The 22,073-nt window shown below is 53.5% G+C and overlaps 1 protein-coding gene across 2 annotated transcripts in view; it reads left to right on the forward strand.

The window, feature by feature from the left end:
• SCNN1B (sodium channel epithelial 1 subunit beta) overlaps positions 1–21,666 on the forward strand; it is a 72,674-nt gene extending 51,008 nt beyond the window's left edge. The window contains exons 3-13 of one of the 2 annotated variants that reach the window (XM_061401416.1): positions 796–1,072; positions 2,083–2,273; positions 11,667–11,770; positions 14,028–14,191; positions 14,488–14,595; positions 17,206–17,323; positions 18,017–18,092; positions 18,180–18,237; positions 18,839–18,900; positions 20,012–20,087; positions 20,830–21,666. In XM_061401416.1, coding sequence (XP_061257400.1) covers positions 796–1,072; positions 2,083–2,273; positions 11,667–11,770; positions 14,028–14,191; positions 14,488–14,595; positions 17,206–17,323; positions 18,017–18,092; positions 18,180–18,237; positions 18,839–18,900; positions 20,012–20,087; positions 20,830–21,210 — 1,615 coding nt within the window. In that variant the 3' untranslated portion in view covers positions 21,211–21,666. The remainder of the gene's footprint in view (positions 1–795; positions 1,073–2,082; positions 2,274–11,666; positions 11,771–14,027; positions 14,192–14,487; positions 14,596–17,205; positions 17,324–18,016; positions 18,093–18,179; positions 18,238–18,838; positions 18,901–20,011; positions 20,088–20,829) is intronic. The other variant, XM_061401417.1, reaches the window with a different exon arrangement.
• Positions 21,667–22,073: the final 407 nt, after the last annotated feature.

Below are 22,073 nucleotides of genomic sequence, written 5' to 3' on the forward strand. Positions count from 1 at the left end.
ACCCAGGGCTTGGTGGAAACACTCATTGGGGTGGACACATTTCTGCCGGACTGACTGGTCACCACTTCCAGTATGGGAACCTCAGGGACTGAGAAGATCCTGGATCCCAACCCCACAGTCTTCTCCCTGCTGAAACTGGCTCCTATTCCCCAAATTGCTGCTGGAGATTTAGGACCTCAGGATCACAGGCCTGCCCCTCTTCCAATATTATACCCCTCCTGGGAGGAAGAAGTCTGAACCCCGTGCACCCACAGATACCAACTGGGGCCCACCAAACCCAGGTTCTCAGATCTGTGCCTTCTTCAGTGGGGTTAGCTCAGGAAATCACAGCAACTCCCAGAGTTTCTTTATCCACATGGGGTCATTGTAGAATTTTATTTATAAATTAACTCAAAGAAGATGCAGGAAACACCTAGCACCTGACACATGGTGAGGGATCAACAACCATGAGCTCTTAGGATTCTGTCTCTGTAGCATGTGAATTTCATAGGAAAAGAGACTCGATCTGTCTTGTTTGCTATAATATCCTCTGTGCCTTGCACATAGTATAATAGCCTCTGTGTACTTGGCACATGGTAGATACCCACCAAATACTGGGTGAAGAAAGAGTGAGCAGGTGGTGGAAGGAGGCATGGACGCATGGGTGGGTGGGTCGAGAGGTGGGCACTGGGGGCGGGGAGGAGCAGGCTTCTCACACGTGGTGGCAGCCACACTAGAGTAGGAGGCGACTGGACTATGGCCGCTGTGCTCTGCAGCTGCCCCTTGCCCCCTTGACTGGCCCTCTCCCCCACCCAGGTACTCCAAAGTCCAGCATTTGCTGAAGGACCTGGACGAACTGATGGAGGCAGTCTTGGGGAGGATCCTGGGTCCCGAGCTCAGCCAGGTCAATGACACCAGGGCCCTGAACCTGTCCATCTGGCACCACACGCCCCTGGTCTTTATCAACGAGCAGAACCCCCACCACCCGGTGGTTCTGGACCTGTTTGAGGACAACTTCAATGGCTCAGCAAGCAACAGCCCAGCACCAGGAAGGCCCTGCAGTGCCCACAGGTGCAAAGTAGCCATGAGACTAGTAAGTGGGGCCCCCTCCCCGGGCACGGCTCAAACAATGGGCCCTCTCCAGTGAGTCCTATGGGAGTCTCTTTCCTTAACAAATCTGGGTCTTGGCTAGGGGAGAGCTGAGCCTCTATCAGACTACATGGACTGAGCGAGGGGGAAGGGGTGGGTGGCTTCCTGAAGAAGGAATTAAGTCTTGTTATCAGAAGACAGGGGCATAAGTATTGGGCAGGTGGAAAACCACAGCTATGCTGTACAGTCATTGCCAAAGCATAACTGGACTGCTGGGATGGCTGCAAGCCTGCAGGTGGGAAGAAGGTTCCCTGTCTGTGCCTGGGATCCCTGGTGGCTCTGTAACTGCACAGAGCCCTGGGCCTGACTCCTGGAGAATCTGAAAGGGCAGTTTTGGGCCCAGACCCAAGAATCTATGTTGTTAATAGGCTTCCTGGTGATTCTGATGATCCGCCCTGGTACCCAATATGTGGTCAGGATCTTCCCCCATCAGAGAGGAGGGGGCAGAACCTGAAGTCTCGAGTCCTTCATGGTCCACCCGGCCTCCAGGGGGCTGCCTCTGGATATCTGGGACGGGGCTGGGAGTGGAGTTGGGGGAGCGGAGGGTCAAGCGTGTCTGCTGCTCACGTGTCCATGTGAGCATGAGTGTGGGGCCACTTGTGTGACTCGAGGCATGTGGACACGTGTGTATATAGTTGTGATGCCAGGACATCGTGTGACTGCAGGTGTCAGAAAGATGTCTGTGTGGACGTGACTGTGTGGATGTGTGTGCAAGTGGGTTGGCTCAGGCCTGAGCAATGTTATATGGGGGTGGCTGTTGCTGCAACCCAAGCCTTGTGACTGTGAGTGCCAACACACTGCCCACCGGCCAGCCACTGGCCACCCCAGCACCAAGGTGCCACCCGAGGAAGGGCAGCTGGCAGCACCCTCGCTGCCCTGGCTTTCAGGGTTGGGGGGTCCCTGAGCAGCCCCCACCCACAGGAACCCCTCTCGACACCCCCCCATCCCCCGCAGTGCAGCCACAATGGAACCACGTGTACCTTCCGGAACTTCAGCAGCGCCACCCAGGCCGTGACGGAGTGGTACACCCTGCAGGCCACCAACATCTTTGCACAGGTTCCAAACCAGGAGCTGGTGGCCATGGGCTACCCTGCCGAGCGGCTGATCCTGGCCTGCCTGTTCGGGGCAGAGCCCTGCAACTACAGGTGAGAGCCAGTGGGCCCCCCGAGGCCGGGGTCCACATCCTGGGTCCACACCCCAGCTCGGCCACTTAGCCGGTTACCCCAATTGTCTGTACCCTGCTGTCTTTGGCTTCTTAGAGGGAGTTTGAGAAGAGGATGCATTGACGGCCCCATCATGTCCTGAGGGCATCACTTCAGGGAAAGTCTGTAGGGAAAGAGGACGGCGCTAAGGGAGGATGTGGCCTCAGGTGGCGTCTAACCCAAGCGTCATCCCTGTAAACTGCCCTGCAGAGCTGTACTCCCTTAAGCGGGGGGGCGGCCCCTTGCACATGGCCCCATCAGTCACTCCCTGGGTGGTGCCACCCCCAGGAGCATGGGCTGGGGGTCTCCTAACTTCCCAGGCAAGGAGGCGGGAGAAGGGGCAGCCATGAGCTGTTAGCCTCCAATACCCAGCATCTACTGCCCTGTTTTCTCATCCCTAAGATGGAACAATAACCATATCTGTGTCTCATGTAGAGTAAATGAATCGGCTCATGTCAGCACTTAGAACAGAGCCCTAGAAGCCTTTGTCATAAACACCCTTTTCCCAAACAACCCCAGGGTTGAGAAGATGGCAGGATGAGGGCAGCATTAACTCCGAAAGCCTGGGTCCTCTTACACATGGTCCACAGATCTCCACCTCCTTCCCTGCACCGCCACCTCCAGCTTTTGACCATTCAGACCCTGGGACTGAGCACCCAGCTCTGTCCCCAACTCTCGGACAGATTCGATGGGTGGGTCACTTGGGAAGGGAGGCTGGGCACAGGCAGGCGAGCTGCTGAGGCCCCAGTGCCGCCTCCTGGCCTCATGGCAGACCTCCTGGTGTAGCGGGCGCCCCCCCCCCCACCCCGAGTCTGGCCCTGGGCTTTGGCCGGTCCCATTTCCCTGAGGCGCTAGCATCCTCCTGGTCTGGAGCTTCAGATTCCCACACTTCAGGTCTCTGGAGACAGGGACTTTTTGCCGAATCTTGCCGTTTTAGACGAGTGGCAGGCTACTGGTTTCAAACTCCTGGGGACTGTGGCCTCAGCCCGCGTCAGTCAGCTCATGAGCCCTCGGGAACCTCTGTCAAGAATCTGCTGGTTCTGTCCCCCAGAAAGCACAGGCACAGGGCAGGTGTAGGTCGTGTCAAGGAGTCAAGGCCCCCTGAGCAGGCAGAGCTGCCCGCCTAGGTGTTTGTGAGAATCAGAGAAGGAGGGACCTACAGGTGGAAGAACTGCGTGCCGGCCCCCCACCGATGGCACACGTCCTCGCTGGCTGGTTGCAGGCTGGGTTCCAACCCCTCTCTCTGGGGAGACTTGCTTCAGAGCCTACTTGCCCCACCACTCCTGGCAGCCCGCCTTAAGGTTGTGGGTACCAGTAAACGCGGTCTGTGCCTATAAGTTCATCTTTATCCTCACAGCTGAAAGAGAGAGGTGTAATATGGTAATTTAAAACATATGGCTTATCTGCTCAGTCAGAATATGCCCTGAAGTGTGAGTGAGTTGAAAAAGTGGGATCTGTTAGGATCCACTGGGACCTGCTGCCCGGTTCCTGGCGCTTTGTGTGAGCATCTCTTAGTGGGATCCCAGGGCTTGAAGATGTGTGTTCTGCACACAGCACGGTCCCTAAACAGAGCCTGCAGCGACTTCCTGGCCTGAGGCAGGGCTGGAGGCAGCCTGGGGATGGTCTCCATGTTGCTAAGATGGCGCCCTCCAGAGCCAGCCCTATTTGGGTCAGCTGACTGAGAAGATGGCTGGCGGGCAGGCAGCACCAGGTGTTGGCCGCATAACTCTGTGGTGTGGCTGTGACTGGGGAATAAATCTAGTGAGGCGGTCAAGTCTGGACTCTGCAGTTAGACCATTGGGTTCAAATCCTTGCTCTGTCTTACCAGCTGTGTGGCTTCAAGCACGCGTCTTAACCTTGATATGCCTCCTTTTTCCTCCTGCATACAATAGGCAACAACAGTGCTTACTCTGTGTGCACGTGCGTGCGAGCTCAGGCATGTCTGACTCTTTGCGACCCCATGGACTATAGCCCGCCAGGCTCCTCTGTCCTTGGGATTTCCCAGGAAAGAATACTGGAGTGGGTGCCATTTCCTCCTCCAGGGGATCTTCCCGACCCAGGGATCAAACCCATGTCTCTTATGTCTCCTACATTGGCGGGCAGGTGCCTTACCACTGAGCCCCCTGGAAAGCCTGTGCCTACCCCACTGGGTTCTTTGGAATATTAAGTGAGTTAATGTACGTGACAGGCTGACAGTAGTGATGAACTCAGTATTACTCTCATTAAACCCGCATTTTACAAGGCACTCATTCTTCAGTAATGATGCCAACGCTCATTGCACCCTTCTTCTGTCCAGGCGCTATTCTTAGCACTTCACATGTATAAAATCAGTCAGGCTAACTCTGGCAACAAGCCCTTGTTTTATGTGATACAGCACTGCTCAGAGAGGTTAAGCAACATCTCTGAGGTCACACACTGGGTGAGTAGCCGAGGTGGCAGTCTGAGCCAGGCCCACCTGGCGTCACTTCATCGCCTCATCAGAAATCGAGATTGTCTTCCTTCCTTCCTCCCAAGCTCGTTTCTTCAGCCCTCGGCGGTTCCTTGGCACGGAGACCCTGGTCCACCTGTCTCCGTGCTGCTTGTCAGTCCCACAGCCTACTGGTTGCCCATCTTCCTGAATCAGCCTCAGACTCAGCGCCAGAGGACACGTGCCTCTCTCTGCCCTCCCAGTGTTGGGCCCCAGACACTTTGGCTCCCTTACTCTGTCCTGGTCTCCATCCTCTCCACCTCGTATTAGTGAATGCTGAAGGTGCAGCCACTGCAGTTTTAGGAAAGTATGAGCCACGTTTGGACCCTGACACCAAGCCGCCTGGGTTTGAATACCAGCTGGGCTTTCCTGGTGGCTCAGATGGTAAAGAACTCACCTGCAATGCAGGAGACCCGGGTTTGATTCCTGGGTTGGGACAATCCCCTGGAGAAGGGAATGGCTACTCACTCCAGTATTTTTGCCTGGAGAATCTCATGGACAGAGGAGCCTGGTGGGCTACATACCGTCCATGGGGTTGCAAAGAGTCAGACAGGACTGAGCGACTAATACTTTCAACTTTTCTGTTTGGGGGCATACTGCTTAGCTTCTCTGGGTCTCAGTTTTCTCATCTGGAAAATAGGGACAGTGAAATGACCTCACAAGGCTATCATGGGGATTAAGTGAGTTTACATAGATAAACTGTTTAGAACAGTACTTAGCACGTGCTAAGAATTATAGGAGCAATTTAAAGATTAACTTTTTATTGTGGAGTAGTTTTAGATTTATAGAAAAGTTTCAAAGAGAGTACACAGAGTTCCCTGGTACTCCTCACCCAGCTTCCCCTATCCATAACATCTTAGTCACCATGTAATCTATCAAAAGTAAGAAGCCAACCTGGCCACATCACTAGTAAACAAACCTAACACTTTATTCGGATTTGTTGGTTTTTCCTGATGATCTTTTCCTGCTCAGGCTTCCATCCAAGAGACCACATTGCTGTCGGTTGTCATGTCTCCTTCGTCCCTTCCGACTGTGACACTTTCTCAGATTTCCTTGTTCTGGATGACCATGACCATTTCGGGGTCCTGGTCAGCTGTTTTATAGCAAGCTGTTGGGGTTTATACAGATAAGATGGATTTGGGGGAAGAAGACCACAGAGGTGGAGGGCTTCCTTGTCACATCCTATCAGGGGGTACATGTTAGCCACTCAGAACCACCCGTGATGTTGACCCTCCTCCCTTGGTTAAGGTGGGGTGTGTTGGGCTTCTCCGCCATGCTCTGTATCATGAGCTCTAAGTTCAGCCTGTACTCTGCGGTGTGCGGTGGGGGAAGCAGCACCAGAAGAGAGATTAAACTCCACTTCACCTGGAGAGGGGAACAGACACTATTCGGAATTCTTCGTACGGAATGTCTTCTGCTTTTGTTTATTTACTCAATCATTTATTTATACTAGTATGGACTCTTGTATATTTGGGTTGTAATCCAATACCACACTATTTATTTTATTACTCAAAATTTTCTAGTGTTGGCCACTGAGAGCTCCTTCAGTTGGCTCCTGTGTCCCTTCAACGTGTCCTCATCCATTTATTTATTTTTTTAGTACTTCCTTGCTTTCTGGCACTAAAAGATGCCCCAGTCCTAGAATCAGCCATTTCTCTGAGAAGCTCCAGTCCTTTTATTGGAGAATGGGATTTAGAAACCAAGCTCTAGGCACATATGGCTTCACTGATAGCTCAGTTGGTAAAGAATCCGCCTGCAATGCAAGATCCCCCGGTTCGATTCCTGGGTCAGGAAGATCCCCTGGAGAAGGGATCGGTTACCCACTCCAGTATTCTTGGGCTGCCCTGGTGGCTCAGCTGGTAAAGAATCTGCCCGCAATGAGGGAGACCTCAGTTTGATCCCTGGGTCAGGAAGATCCCCTGGAGAAGGGATAAGCTACCCACTCCAGTATTCTGGCCTGGAGAATTCTATGGTCTGTATGGTCCATGGGATCGCAGAGTCGGACACGACTGAACGACTTTCACGTTCACTTTTTCAGGCACACATGTGTTGTTGTTGCTTCAAGGGTTGGTCCTCCGGTTTCTCCCTTCCCTAAACCGTACTACCCAGTGCCACTGTCGTTGTACGGCTCCCAGCTAGGATGCTCCATCTCCCAGTCTTTGCAGGAAGCTTGCTGGTCTCTGCCTTTATGCCTCATCTCTGTTCCAGGGAAGGTTTGGGGAGGGAAACACTTAGCTCTGGAGCCAGACTCGGCCAGTGCTGGGAGCAGCCTCTTCAGGTAAAGAACATTTATCAACAAGCAAATAGTTGGCAAGCCTCAGAGTGCAACCCGGGACAGGAGGGGATCTGGCCGCGCCCAGAGCCACCTCCCGCTCCTGGGCGGTAGGTGTCCGAGGCAGCTCCTTGGGAACATCGCGTGCCCATGTCCCAGGGGCGGGGTCTCTCCTTCCAGACCCGGCGCCCGGCTGCAACTGGTTTTCCCTGCTCATTTCCTCCCTTGTGGCCGCAGCCCTGATCCCACCTGGGAGAGAGACTCCACGGTGCCCACCCAGAGTGGTTTTTTCCCTCTGGACCCCACCCTCACTCCCACCCCCAGCCTGGGGTGCCCTTCATTTATCCCATACCTGCAAAGCTTGGCTACCTCTTACTCATCCTTCAAGTCTCAATTCAGGGCTCATCTCCTTCAGGAACCCTCCCCTGCCTGACCCACTCCCCACCCCCACGTCCACTCTTCCAGGCTTATCTCTGTTGCTACTCTTATCACATATTATAATTTATCCAACAAATATTTACTGAGTGTCTGTCTACCGAGTGCCAGTCTCTGAGGATTGGGGGTGAATTTGTTTAGTGGTTCAGTGTGCTCAGCTTCCAACCCTCACCTTAGTCCTTTTGGGTGGGTTTTGTTGTTACCCCAGTGTTATGGGGGGAGAAACACAGAGAGGTGAAGTGACTTCCCCCAAGCTCACCAGTGAGTAACTGGCAGAGCCAGAATTCAAATTCAGGCAGGCTGGCTCCCAAGCCTGAGCCCTTGGTTCTTTCTCCCTCCAGACAGACAGCTGTCCTCCCTGGGATTATTTTCCAAAGCAAGAGGCCGCTGATAAGCAATTAAGTCAAGAAAATGAGTTCGGCTTCTGATGCATGCCAGCATGGGAATGTTGTTGTTGTTGTTGAGTTGCTAAGTTGTGTCCGACTCTTTGCGACCCCATGGACTGTAGCCTGCCAGACTCCTCTGTCCATGGGATTTCCCAGGCAAGAATACTGGAGTGGGTTGCCATTTCCTTCTCCAAGGGATCTTCCCAACCCACATCTCCTGCATTGGCAGGTGGATTCTTTACCACTGAGCCACGAGGGAAATAAGCAGGTGGAAATGGTCAAGTGACTGGGAGATGACTTTGCATAGGGAGGTCAGGGGACGTCTCCGAGCAGATGAAACCTAAAGGAGGAGGAGAAACGAGACACTTGAAGATCTGCTCAGAGAATATTCCAGGCACAAGGAGCAGTGGGCCTTGAATTTGAAGACAACATGGAGTGTCTCTGGAGTATAATGAACAAGTGGGAGGAAGCCAAGTGGGGCATTTGCATTTTATTCTGAGAGCAGCAAGGAGCTTCTAGAAGGTTCTAATGGGGGCATGCTATGGGCCGATTCGCAATTTTTTTTTTTTTTTGGATGTGGACTATTTTTTAAGTTTTATTGAATTTGTTACAGTATTGCTTTTTTTGGCTGCAAGGCATGTGGGATCTTAGCTCAACCAGGGATAGAACCCACACCCCTTCCATCGGAAGGCAGAGTCCTGACCACTGAACCACAGGGAAGCCCATGATTCACAGTTTAAACAGTTGCCCTGACCACTGTGAAGGAGGAAGGTTGTAAGGCAGCAAGAGTGGAGGCAGAGGCTCCTGCAGGAATCGGGGTTGGGGGGAGCTGGCGGCCCTGGACCAGGGTGGGAGCCTTAGAGGTGCAGGAGGTGGGCAGGAAAGAGAATTGCCATGACCCCACTCTGTGGTCTCTCTTACGCCATGAGCTTCAAGCGCAGGACTGTCTTGCTGGCCTCCGTGTCCTGAGCCCAGTGTGTGACTCAGTAAGCGTTGGGTGAGAAATGCAGTTTGTCTTTCGTGGTGGAGGACACCTTAGCTCAGAGGCTGCGGAAGCCTCTCACGTGCATGTCAGACAGAGTCAGCTCCTGGATCGGATTTCACCACCTGCCCTGGACCCACCTGATTTGGCTGGCGCAGAGGGTGAGACCAGAGACAGGAAATGGCTTCTTAATCCGAACATGGGGACAAATACCTGCTGACCTCATGGGGTTATTGCAAGAATTAAAGGAAAGAACATACACTGAAATCTTCAGCATGACCTGGGGAAATTAGCTCAGTAAATACTGTAGAACAGAAAGCTTAGAAAGTGTGTTTCAGGTATGTTTCTGCAGTATCTGATGCACCGAGCCCCATTCCCTCCTGTTTTTAATAAAATAACAGAAAACCATATAAAAACATCCAAAGACATTTTAAATGCTAGTTCCATTTTTTAAAATATATTTATTTATTTAGCTCCATGGGTCTTAATTTGAGGCACTCAGGATCTTAGATCTTTGTTGCTGCTTGTGGGACCCTTAGTCTCGGGATGCAGGATCTCTTCATTGCGGCATGCAGACTCTTAGTTGCATCATGCGGGATCTAGGTCCTTGACCAGGGTTTGAACCCCGGCTCCCTGCATTGGGAGTGTGGAGTCTTAACCACTGGACCACGAGGGAAGTCCCCTTAAATGCTGTTTTCTATGGAGACTTGAAATTGGGCTTCCCAGGGGGTGCTAGTGGTAAAGAACCCACCTGCCAATGTAGGAGACTTAAGAGACGTGGGTTCCATCCCAGTCCCTGGGTTGGGAAGATCCCCTGGAGAAGGGAATGGCAACCCGCTCCAGTATTCTTGCCTGGACAATCCCAAGGACAGAGGAGCCTGGCAGGCTGCAGTCCATGGGGTGGCACAGAGTCGAACACAACTGAAGTGACTTGGCACACGTGGGGACTTGAGAGCATACACATAGAACAGGGTGTGAGGGACTCACACCTGGGTGGTGGGTGTGAGGACCCACCACCCAGATCCAATAAGTGTGACTCTCATCCTGTCATTAAAGCAAATCCAAGACCTCACATCCTTTTCATCTATATGGTGTGTAGAATGTATCTTCAAAGAGAAAGACTTTTGACAGAAGCACAATCCCGTTTCGCCACCTTAAAAAGGAAACGATCGGTGATTCCTCATTACTATCATCTACCCAGTGGTGTTCAGTCTTGTCAGTGTCAGACTTTTTTGTTGGCCTGTTTGAATGAGGATCCAATTAAAGTCCACAGGTTGGGAATAGAACCAAGTCTTTGAAGTTGCTTTCAATCTGAAGGTTACCTCCCTTTCCCTGTCTCATAATTTTTTTGTTGAAAACACTGGGTTGTTTATTTTCTGGAGTCTGGATTTTGCAGATTGACTTTTTGCGGTATCTTTGAACTTGTTCCTCTGTCTCCAGTATTTGCTGTAAATGGTAGTTAGAGACAGATGTTTGATCCTGTTCACAGCTGGGTGTTGTGGTTGTTGTTTTGTTTGTTGGCGAGGCCACTTTCTGGGCAGCCTGTGCCCTTCCATCGGGACACACAGCATTGGTCACCCCTGGTGCATGTTGCCCCAAAGCCCCCAAATCAGGGGAACAAAATGATGACCCTCTAATTGTATCAGTCGCTCTTCAGTTACTAGCTTGATGAAACCAGAACTTAACAGCTATTTTACAACAAAAAAAGTCAGTTGAAGGAAGCCATAAAGGAGATTTAAAAGGCATATCAACCAATCACATGTCAGTGTCGTTTGTATCTTAATTTAAACCAATAAATTGTAAAACCAAAATTGACCTCTACGAGACAATATAAATTGAATGTATAATAATACTAAGGAATTTTTATCAGTTATGTTTAACCTGGTAATAGCGGTGTTTTAGCAGTTCTTATGGGGACTCCCCTGGTGGTCCAGTGGTTAAGCAGCCATCTTCCAATGGGGGGGATGTGCTCCAGCGCTCCTGACTTCTGTCTTTGTTCCTCTCAGTCGCCGCCTCTGTCTTCATGTGACCTTCTCCTCTGTGACTCCTCTGCCGACTCTTTAAGGACACTTGTGGGTGGATTTAGGACCCACGTGATAAAACCGGTTAATCTCACCTCAAAATCCTTAACTGTGCCTGCGAAGATCCCTTCTCCAAATAAGGTCACTTTCACAGGTCCCTGGGGTTAGGCTGTGGACACCTCTTTTCGGGGGTCACCATTTAAATGACCACATGGCTTACAAGACCCTGTAGACGAGACAGCTGAAAACATCAAAGAAACTTCTTTTTTGGGTCTCAAAATAAATAAATAACCCTCAGGGCAGATGGTTTTGACAAAACTTTTGTTTCACTTTTATATATGTATACATCTTATGTATGTGTATATGTTTGTAGGATTGTGATGTAAAATTGTATTTTTAGATCAAAAAAGTTCACAGGCCACTGTAGTTAAATTACACTGGCAAATAAAAGCACAAATTAACCTCAAAAAAAAAAAAAAGAAAGAAAGAAACGAAAAGCAACTTCTTCATACTTCATGACTAAGCCAGAGAGCCTGGCTCCTACCCCAAAGAACACTCTCTTTCCCAATAGAGTCTGGGGATCTCCTCTCTGGTGGGTGCATGGCTGCAGGGGAATGGACAGAATGACCTGTCGCTCACTTCTCCATTCCTGAGCCTCTCTGAGCAGTAATCTACCAGCTCCCTGCTGTCACGCACCCGGGGGGTGGCAGTGGGGGTGACATCAGCTGGGATGGGGATGGGCCCTGGCCTCCAGCTGATGGTGTTTCTTTCAGGAACTTCACACCCATCTTCCACCCTGATTATGGCAACTGTTACATCTTCAACTGGGGCATGACGGAGAAGGCCCTCCCTTCAGCCAACCCGGGAACTGAGTTCGGTAAGTCTGTCCTGGAGCCAGAGCCATGAGGTTTTCAATCCTATCATGTGAGGATGAAAGACCAAATGGCCATCAGCCAGATGGTGCAGTGGTAAAGAATCCACCTGCCCAGTGCAGGAGATGTAGGAGGCTTGCGGATTCAATCCCTGGGTCAGGAAGATCCCCTGGAGTAGGAAATGGCAACTCACTCTACTATTCTTGCCTGGAGGATCCCATGGACAGGGGAGCCTGGTGGGCTACAGTCCATGGGGTCGCAAAGAGTCAGACATGATTGAGTGATCACCAAGCATACACACCATCAGCTGTTGAGGGACAGGACCGAGTTTAGCCAGAGGCCGGCATGCAGAGCAGCAGCATCTACTGGGTACCCCGGGGCAGGGCCAGGTGCCTTCTCAGCTGCTCCCCAACCCAATGCGCAAAAATCCCTGGGTAGTGAGTGACTGGTGCGCCCCTTCTGCTGATGAGCAAAGCAAGGAAGCAGTGGCTGAGAGCTCAGGCTTCTGTGACCAGATGGAATCCCAGCCCCACCATTTACCCCCAGGTGATGCTGAACCGAGACTGAACTTCTTGAAGCTCTCGTTTCTGCTCTTGCACAATGAGCAAATGAGCAGAGCAAATGAGCAGAGCATATGGTTCAGACCCCATCACATCATCCTGGCCTAAGGCAGGTAGACCTCTGAGCACAGAGCAATTGGCCTTGCCCCTGAGCCTGGCCAGCAGCAAACTCTCACTAAATGCAGATGTTCTGAGACGTTTTAAGTAACTTTCCCATGATCACACAGTTAGCCTGGGGCAGAGCCCTTACTGTCAGCCTCGTTTCTGTGCAGTTCATGAGAGACAGAGAGAAGGTGAAGTAGTAAACAGAAGTGAGGAAGAGGGAAGTGGTTGATGGCAGAAGCTGCTCGTCTTGGGAGCAGCTGGTGGACTCAGCACCTGCGCCAGGCCTTGGGGAGCAAATCCTTCCTCCCTACCCTTAGGTTCTGAGCTCCCCAGCCATCAAAAGACAGGTGTCATTCAGCAACTGTCAGAGCTGCTGGTCTAGAGGGGTGTGGGTGGGCTACCAACACTTCACCCACCCCAGAGCCTCTGAGGATACTGGGCATCACAGAGATGCCAGCTAGCTCACTCTCTAGTGATGACTGATGATTAAGATCAAAGCTGCCTGTAGAAGTCCATCAACTTCCACTTCCTCGTTGAGTGACCTATGACAAGGTCCCTTACTCTCTTTGGGTCTCAGTTTCCTCATCTGTAAAATGGGGACAATAATTGTACCTATCTCATATGCCTTTTATAAGCCTCAATGAGATCATGTAAATAAAGCCCTGAGCCCAGCACTCAGTATGCAGCAAATGCTCAATAAATGCTAGGCTTCTTGTCCTGCCCAGTCCTTTCTTCTTGCCTGTCTCAGTCATATCCAACTCTTTTTGTGACCCCATGAACAGTAGCTTGCCAGACTCCCCTGTCCATGGAAACTTCCAGGTAAGAATACTGGAGTGGGTTGCCATTTCCTTCACCTGGGGATCTTCCAAACACAGGGATCAAACCCACATCTCTTGCATCTCCTGCATTGGCAAATGGGTTCTTTACCACTGGCACCATCTGGGAAGCACCCCCTGCCATGATTCATAAAATACTGAGTCTGGTCTCCACCTTCAAGAAGAGAACAGTGGAGTAGGGAAGGAAGACAGATAATAAAAGAAAAATTTCAAAAGTGAGACAGGTACTTGGAAGGCGAGTTCCAGGACAAGGAGAGAGTATGACAGAGATCCCGAGACCCAGTCTAGACAGTCAGGGAAGGCTTCTGGAGGAAGTGATACTTGGACTGAGCCCTGAAGGAAGAGTAGGAGTTTCTAGGTGCAAGGTGAGGCTGGAGACAGCATTCCAAAGAGAAGACAGCCTGACGAAGGCCCAGCAGTAAGAAGGAGCATGGCAGCTGAGAGAGTGAGCAGAGAGAATGAGGACCCTGGAGACGAGAGGCGAGGCTGCCTGGGCTGCAGCCTTGGATCTACCTGCCGTGTGGAAGAGGCCGTGGAGTAGAGATGGGGCAGGCAGAGCCCAGAGTGGAGACCGTGCTGGCTCAGACTAGGAAGTGGGCCTCAGAAAAGGCAAGAAGTCCAGGTTTTCGTAAAGTGGAGCCAGCTTCCTGCATAGACCCTGGCCTTCCCTGGCTGGCGGGGGCTGGGACCAGTGGGTGGTGGGTCTGCACTCAGCCTTGGGGAGCCAGCTCAGGCTGCCCTCCACCCCATCTTCCCTTCAGGCCTAAAACTGATCCTGGACATGGGCCAGGAAGACTACGTCCCCTTCCTCACGTCTACGGCTGGCGCCCGGCTGATGCTTCACGAGCAGAGGTCATACCCCTTCATCAAGGAAGAGGGCATCTATGCCATGGCGGGGATGGAGACATCCATCGGGGTGCTCGTGGTATGCCTACAGGCTGTCTGCCCAGTGCCCACCTCCTGGGGCCTGAGAGGAGCAGCTCCGGGCCTCCCCAAACCCTGGACCTCCCCACCATTCACTCCTGCCTCACCTTCTGCCTGGAACCCCAGCGGGCCCCATGCTTGGGGGAAGATGAGTGCCCCCCACCCCTGGCACCTGCTGGGGCGTCAGCCCTCCAGCCCCTCTGAGCATCCCCTAGGCCCACTTGCTGGATGGGAGGGAGGAACAGAGGGGGGTTCCTAGGGGTGACCAGGGGTCCCCACAAACTACCTCTTACACAGGACAAGCTGCAACGCAAGGGCGAGCCCTACAGCCAGTGCACCAAGAACGGCTCTGACGTCCCCATCCAAAACCTCTACAGCAACTACAACACGACCTACTCCATCCAGGTGGGACGACGGTGGCTTGAGGCCTGAGGTGTCTGGGAAAGCTGGTCCCAGCAAGGCTGGCTCTGCTGGATCTTTGGGACCACAAGGTTCACTGGAGGCTAGGGAACCAGTCTAGTCCTGGTTCTTACCAGGGCCCGGGTCTGGCCACTTCTTGTCCTTGCTTGGCAGGTGTGGCCTTGGGGTTTTGCTCTGGGGTTTCCCAAAAAGAACTCTTGTGTGTATTAAGGATTTACATGGATTAAACAATCATTTGATCCTTTCAGTACCCATATGAGGCAATAATATTCTAACAATAATTATTAATTATTGTTAGTATATATTAATATGCTATTAACAGCATTTATTGTATATGCATTTATTATACTATACCATTATTATTATAATATACTAATAATAGCAGGCTTATCATGCTAGGCAGGCACTGTTGCATGTGCATTACATATATAAATTTTTTTACATATATATATATATTCTACATATATATTATATATATATAAAATAATTTAATCCTCATAACAATACCAAGATGTAGATGCTATTATTAAGAATGAGGAAATTGGGGCTTATAGACCCTAGTCCAAATGCCTCATCAGTGTTCCTAAGTCCCTCTTTGTATCTGGCCTTAATCCCCTTTGTTGCAGCTGGGGCTTCCTTACCTCTTATCCTGATCTCCAAGGTCAGCCACGAGGCTTGGCCTCAGACCTGGCCTCAGAGGACAGGACAGACTGACTCTTTGCAAAGATGACCAAAGTGACCGCTCACAGTGACACTTTCTCTCCCAGTCCAGTCTGCCTTGGTGGATGAGGACACAGGACGGCTGGGGGGCAGCCCAGTGTCCAGCTCCATGTCTGAGAGCCCCGAGCAGGGGGTAGTTTTCCCTTTCGTCTTAGACACGGGAATCCACCATCCCCCCTGCCCACTCTGTCCAGCTGACCCCATGTACCACTCACTCCAACCCTCCTGTCTGGCGGGGGGCTTCTGCCTGCGATGGAGAACTTGAGGAGTCTTTAAGCCTCTGGAGGGACAGATGGACAGACAAGGCAGCCGGGGGTGGGGGCGGTGGGAGCACAGAGAAGGAGGCCACAAAGGCATCAGTCCCCAGCCCTGGAAACCCCATTCCAGAGAAACCCCAGATCTCGTTTTGTGCAGTGCCATCACCAGTCTGGACAGAGACCTTGGCAAAGTCCCAGGCCCTGGTCAGGCGCTCTGCCTGCCAGCCCTGGCCCCGCCCTAGCCCACCCTGGAGAGGGCCCCCACCTTCCAGGTGAGACAGTGAGGTCTGAGTGAATGCTGGACACTTGGCCCAGAGCTCCGTGCTGACCCACTGCCCCCGATCTTGCCCCAGACCCCCTCCTCCCAGCTGTGCCATTTCATCTGCCACCCACCCCCGCCCACTCCCCGCTTCCTCCCGCGAGGAGCCTGCAGGTTCACAGGGGAGAACGGAGCACCAGATGCAATGGACTGGGAAGGAGCAGGCAGGAGAGCAGGGGAGAGGATGCGAGCTCCTTGGCAAGGGTGGGAGCGGGAAGCCCTCCAGAGGAGGACTTGGGAAGCCTGGCAGGAGAGCCGTGACAAGTGACTGCTTCCATTCTCCAAGTGCCTAACGGCATGCTGACCTCCCCACCTTAGACACAGGAGCAACAGGAATAAACTGAGGCTCGGAGGGGAGGTCTGGCTCCGGAACACATAGCTCGTTTCTGAGTGGACTGAAACCAGGTTGGACCTGAAAACCCAGAAATTATAGATTGATCTCATCCAGCCTACAGGGGCCTGGTCCACTCCCCCGCTTCCTCACCCCCACCAGGGGACATTCCATAGAAGGTCACTTCCTCTCCTTTGCACTGAGCACTTGGATCACCCTTCTCATCTTACCTGAGTGTTTCCCTCCAGGACGAAGGAGCACAGAGCGAGCTTGCCTGCTTTCTCTTCTGCGTCCTTCCATGCAAATGGCTTGGAAGGCTGCTGGCAGCCTTGTAACAAGAGCTTTCTTAAGAGTTAGCTGTTTTTTGTTGTTGGGGGGAAACAGTGGACACATTTGGGATCTTAGTTCCCTGACCGGGGATCAAACCCACGCCCCCTGCTGTGGAATCACGGAGTCCTAACCATTGAGGGAAGTCCCTGAGAGATAGCTTTAGGGTTGGAACAACCCCGTGTCATCTGTGGGGCCAGCCTCAGAGAGCTGGGTTCTGGCTTGAGTCCTTCTGTGGGGACAGAGACAGGGAAGGACAGCCACCTCCCACCTCGAGGGGGTAGGGGGAGGAAGCTTAGCCACCTCGCCACCCTTTTCCACTGGAGGGGCGCCTCCTCAGCTCCCCCAGCCCCTGGCCTGGGCATCCAGCGCCCTGGGCCCCGGCCCCCTGGGCGGAGGTGGGGACATCACCTTCAAGTCTGCCTTCTCTCTGCCCCTTCCCATCCCCAGGCCTGGGAATGCAGCCCCCTGGGCCCCATCCCCCTGGGCGGAGGTGGGGACATCGCCTTCAAGTCTGCCTTCTCTCTGCCCCTTCCCATCCCCAGGCCTGGGAATGCAGCCCCCTGGGCCCCATCCCCCTGGGCGGAGGTGGGGACATCGCCTTCAAGTCTGCCTTCTCTCTGCCCCTTCCCACCCCCCAGGCCTGTATTCGCTCCTGCTTCCAGGAGCACATGATTCGGGAATGTGGTTGTGGCCACTACCTGTACCCGCTGCCCCACAAGAGGAAATACTGCAACAACCAGGAGTTTCCGGACTGGGGTGAGCGGGGAGCCCCTCGGGGACCGGCCCCCCCAGCCCGCTGGGCCTCTGCTCACAAAGGCTGTGCCCGAAAGCAGCGGGTGGGGGGCTCCATGAGTCCTCACCATCCATGGCCCCTCTCGCCCTGGTTCTCCTCACCCCCAGCTCCCTGATGCTTTCAAGTGTACACGTGAAACGTGTAAGTTCAGGAGAGAGTTTGTCTTTGAAACCTGAAGTCACCAGAAGGGGAACCCCTACTGGACTCACACTGAGCCAGGGTCATCCAAACACTGATGGATGTTGTCAGTGGCAGAGGGAGTCCTACCACCTGTTAAAACTAATGTGTGTGGACAGGAGGGAAGAACTTTATCCCTTCCAATACTCATCCCTCCCCACGTGACCTGCTGGCCCTAGCCTGCCCCCCACCAGGCTCAGGGGTGACAGGTGGAGGGAAAGCTGCTCTGATCCTCCTGAGCTGGGGCTGGGGTGCTGGGGAGGAGGTCCCTCTGGCCAAGCTGGGGCCAAACGGCTGGAGAGGGGGCACCCAGGGTGGGTGATTTTCTGTGACAAGGGGAGTTTGGATCAAGACAACGCTCCCCACTCAACCTAACCACAGGCCTTAGGTGGCTCAGGGCCAGGAGATCAGAGGGTGGCCGGAGGCTCAAAGCAGAAAACCTGGCTCAAAATCTCTCCCCCCAACCCCCTCCCACCCAGCCCATTGCTACTCGGCCCTGCGCATCAGCCTGGCGCAGAGGGAGACCTGCATCTACGCCTGTAAGGAGTCCTGCAAGTGAGTCCACCCAGACGGGATGGGCAGGGCGGGTGTGGAGCCGGGGCGGGCGGGGACAGTGACCATGGGCTGCCGTCTCTCTTCCAGTGACACTCAGTACAAGATGACCATCTCCATGGCCGTCTGGCCTTCCGAGGCCTCCGAGGTGAGTCAGGGGAGCAACCAAGCTCCTGGCCGCCCAGCTTTGGATGGGAGGCAGGTGTGGCCGGAGGTCTGCAGGCTGTTGGGAACTCTCCTCCACTCCCGCCCTGCCTCCTTCCACCCGTGTCCCCCAAGGACTGTGCAGGGGACATGGCAGTGAATGGGACAGACCGTCCTTTGCCCTTTCGGAGCTTACTTTCCAGCTGCAGAGACAGACGATATACAGAAATAAGATCATTTCCAGGGGCTGTGTAGGGAGTAAACCAGATGCTGGAAGGGTAACTGGGGGAAAGCACTTTAGACAGGGTGGTCAGGGAAGACTGCCCCCTCCCCACCTCTCTAAAACAGTATATTTGAGTTGAAACTGGAGGATGGGGCTGAGCCAGCCTGGGAGGGAACAGCAAGTGTGAGGGCCTGCGGTGAGAACTGAAGCAGGGAGGCCGGGCCTATGGGGAAGAGCCTGGAGACCCAGTGCCTTTCCCCTCTCTCCCTGTGCGCACACACAGTCCCCAGGGCTGTGGTCTGCCTCCCACGGGTAGCAGGGCCCATGGCTGGGAGGGGATGCTGCGGGCACTGTTGTTCTCAGCTGCCTTTTTGGGTTCCAGGACTGGATTTTCCACGTCTTGTCTCAGGAGCGGGACCAAAGCAGCAATATCACCTTGAGCAGGTGAGCTCAGAGTCTGGACCGGCCAGGGAGGGCAGGAAAGAGGAGAAACCAGAGCCTCGGGGGAGGGGCTTGGACACAGGGCAGCTGCTCAGACACCTTCTCACACTGGTCAGATCCAGAAGCAAGCCTAGAGGAGGAAGTACTGGGAGTGAAAGAGAGGCCAGCCAGGGGGGCACAGAGCCTACCATTTCCTAAAGAACAACCTGTTCATTCATTCATCCACCCCTCCGGTCCTTTCATCCTTGAACCCGTCCACCCATCTATCCATCATCCATCCTTTCAATCGTCTCCCCATCCATCTATCCACTCACATCCATCCATCCATTCACGCTCCATCATCCATCCTTCCCTTCTTCCACTCATCCATCCACCCACCCAACCTCCATCCATTCATACATCTTTCCATCCATTCAACACAACCAGGCATTGAGCACAAGAAAGACAGGAGCTTTCATTCTGTCAGGAGCTTTGAGTCTAGAGGACAGAGATACATGAACAGGGCTTTGGTGGTGGTAGTCTGCACAGTACACTTTCTCAGGGAGCCCAGCAGAGAAGGAGGCCCCTTCTTCCTGAGAGATAAGGAAGATCTGTATAGGGAGGTAACCCTTGAGCTAATCCCCTAAGGAGGAGTAGTAACTGTTTAGACAAATAGGAAGAGGCGCTGATGTCCCAGCAGAAGGCTGGAGGTATGAGAGAGCATCACCTTTCTGAGGATCATCAGGTGTAAGGGGGAAGCCCTCTTGACCACATTTCCCTGCCCTGGGTCCCCTGACAGCGGGCCAAGGCCTAGGACTCTATGTCAAGTCTACTGTACTGGGAGTGGGTGAGGGGATCCCAGAGCCAATCTTTAGGACTGTCTTGGCCCCAGGTCCTTTGGAGAACTGGTTCAGAAAGAGATGCATGGAATGGGTGAGGGGCAGAGGTGCCTTTTCTGGCCCCAAGGCCTAGAGGGGCCCTTCCTGGTTCTTGTTTGGACTCTCCACTCCTGGGAGTGGGCACACGGGAAGCTTGAGCCAGAGGAGGGTACCTTTGCTGTGTGTGTGTGTGTGTGTGTGTGTGTGTGTGTGTGTATTGGGGAGAGGGCACCAGTTCCCTTTGCTGCCTCCTGCAGGAAGGGGATTGTCAAGCTCAATATCTACTTCCAAGAATTCAACTATCGCACCATTGAAGAGTCAGCAGCCAATAATGTGAGTCTCGGGGCTCCTGACACCTCAGCCCTGCCTGCTGCCCCTCCACCCTGCAGCCTGAGGGTGGGGAGGATCCAGAGCCCAGCAGAGGAATTAGGAAGGTCCCTTGTTTGCATCACCAACTCAATGGACATGGGTTTGGGTGGACTCTGGGAGTTGGTGATGGACAGGGAGGCCTGGTGTGCTGTGGTTCATGGGGTCGCGAACAGTCGGACACAACTGAGCGACTGAACTGAACTGGACTTGTTGTTTATGGGTTTCCCTGGTGGCTCAGATGGTAAAGCGTCTGCCTGCAACCCGGGAGACCTGGATTTGATCCCTGGGTCTGGAAGATCCCCTGGAGAAGGAACTGGCAACCCACTCCAATGTTCTTGCCTGGAAAATCCCATGGACAGAGGAGCCTGGCAGGCTACGGTCAATGGGGTCACAAAGAGTTGGACAAGACTGAGAGATTAACACTTGCTTACTTGTTGTTTAGTTGCTCAGTCGTGTTCAACTTTTTTGCAACCCAGTGGACTGGGGCGCAATACTGGCAGGCGGATTCTTTAGTGCTGAGCCACCAGGGAAGCAGGAAGGTCCCATAGGCACTCCCAGATTACTTCCCTGGGCTGAGATGATCACCTCTTCTCCCTTTCTGGCCACCAACTCACCTCACAGGAAGCCGTGAGGTTGGGCTTGAGGCAGAGATCTGTGGCCCAACTCCCCAACTGCGGTCAGGCCCTCACCCCCCTGCTCCCTGCAGATCGTCTGGCTGCTCTCAAACCTGGGCGGACAGTTCGGCTTCTGGATGGGGGGCTCAGTGCTCTGCCTCATCGAGTTCGGGGAGATCATCATCGATTTCGTGTGGATTACCATCATCAAGCTGGTGGCCCTTGCCAAGAGCGTGCGGCAGAAGCGGGCCCAGGCTCGCTATGAAGGCCCGCCGCCCACTGTGGCCGAGCTGGTGGAGGCCCACACCAACTTTGGCTTCCAGCCAGACTTGGCCACACCCGGCCCTGACGTGGGGGCCTACCCCCATGAGCAGAACCCGCCCATCCCGGGCACCCCACCCCCCAACTACGACTCCCTGCGCCTGCAGCCGCTGGACGTCATTGAGTCTGACAGCGAGGGGGATGCCATCTAGAGCCTGCCCTGCCCCTCCCGGCGGGCCAAGAATTTGGACCTGAGCAGCGGAGACATCGCCCAAGGCCAGAGTCCAGGTCCCTCTACAGAGAGGCTGGCAGCTCTTGGCCAGCCCCAGGCTGAGGGCTCCGAGGAGTCATGGTGCTGGTACGGATACGGGAACTGTGTTCCTGCCCACACCCCCAACCTGACTTGACCCTTGGCCTGGGGTCTGAGACCCAAAGCACCGTTCCCTGGAACCAGGCCACTTCCCTCCCAGTGCCAGTCACCATCTGCCCCAGAGTTGAAGGCAGGTAGGCACGCTGTGCCCTCTGACCCCAGAAGGAGCCTTCTTTTCCTTCCTGCCTCGGCTGACCTGGTGAATGGGTTGAGTGAGGGCAGAGCTGCTGGAAAGCAGGCATCAGGGTCCTGGCAGGTAGCACATGTTTTGTTCTGGAAAATAAAAGTGGAAAACATAGAGTCTAGTTTTCTTCTTTGTCTGGCTGAGCATCCAGAGCGCCCTGATACATCTCTGGAGGGTAGAAGGGCATCAGTGCTGAATTAAGAGCAGAAACATGGCCAAGGAGAGGCCCAAGCTGGTGATTAGGTTTCTTTCAAGTTGTCCCTGAAAGACAACTTGACCCTGAAAGACAAGTTGTCCCTGAAAGCCACAACAGTGGCTTTATGCCTTTTTCAATGTTGTCCAATTTATTTCTTTGGGTTTCCAGAACCAAGAGAGCAGGTAAGGTGGGATAAATTCTTAAAACTGGCTTAAGCACAAGCATCTCTGGCAGCTCAAATGATGTCTGTTCTCTCTGCCTTCCCAGGCAGGCTCGCCTTACATTATAGCAGCAAAGGGCCATTTGCAACTGCAAACTCACATCT

This window comes from Bos javanicus, chromosome 25 (genome assembly GCF_032452875.1).
Source record: "Bos javanicus breed banteng chromosome 25, ARS-OSU_banteng_1.0, whole genome shotgun sequence".
Classification (NCBI taxonomy): Eukaryota; Metazoa; Chordata; class Mammalia; order Artiodactyla; family Bovidae; genus Bos; species Bos javanicus.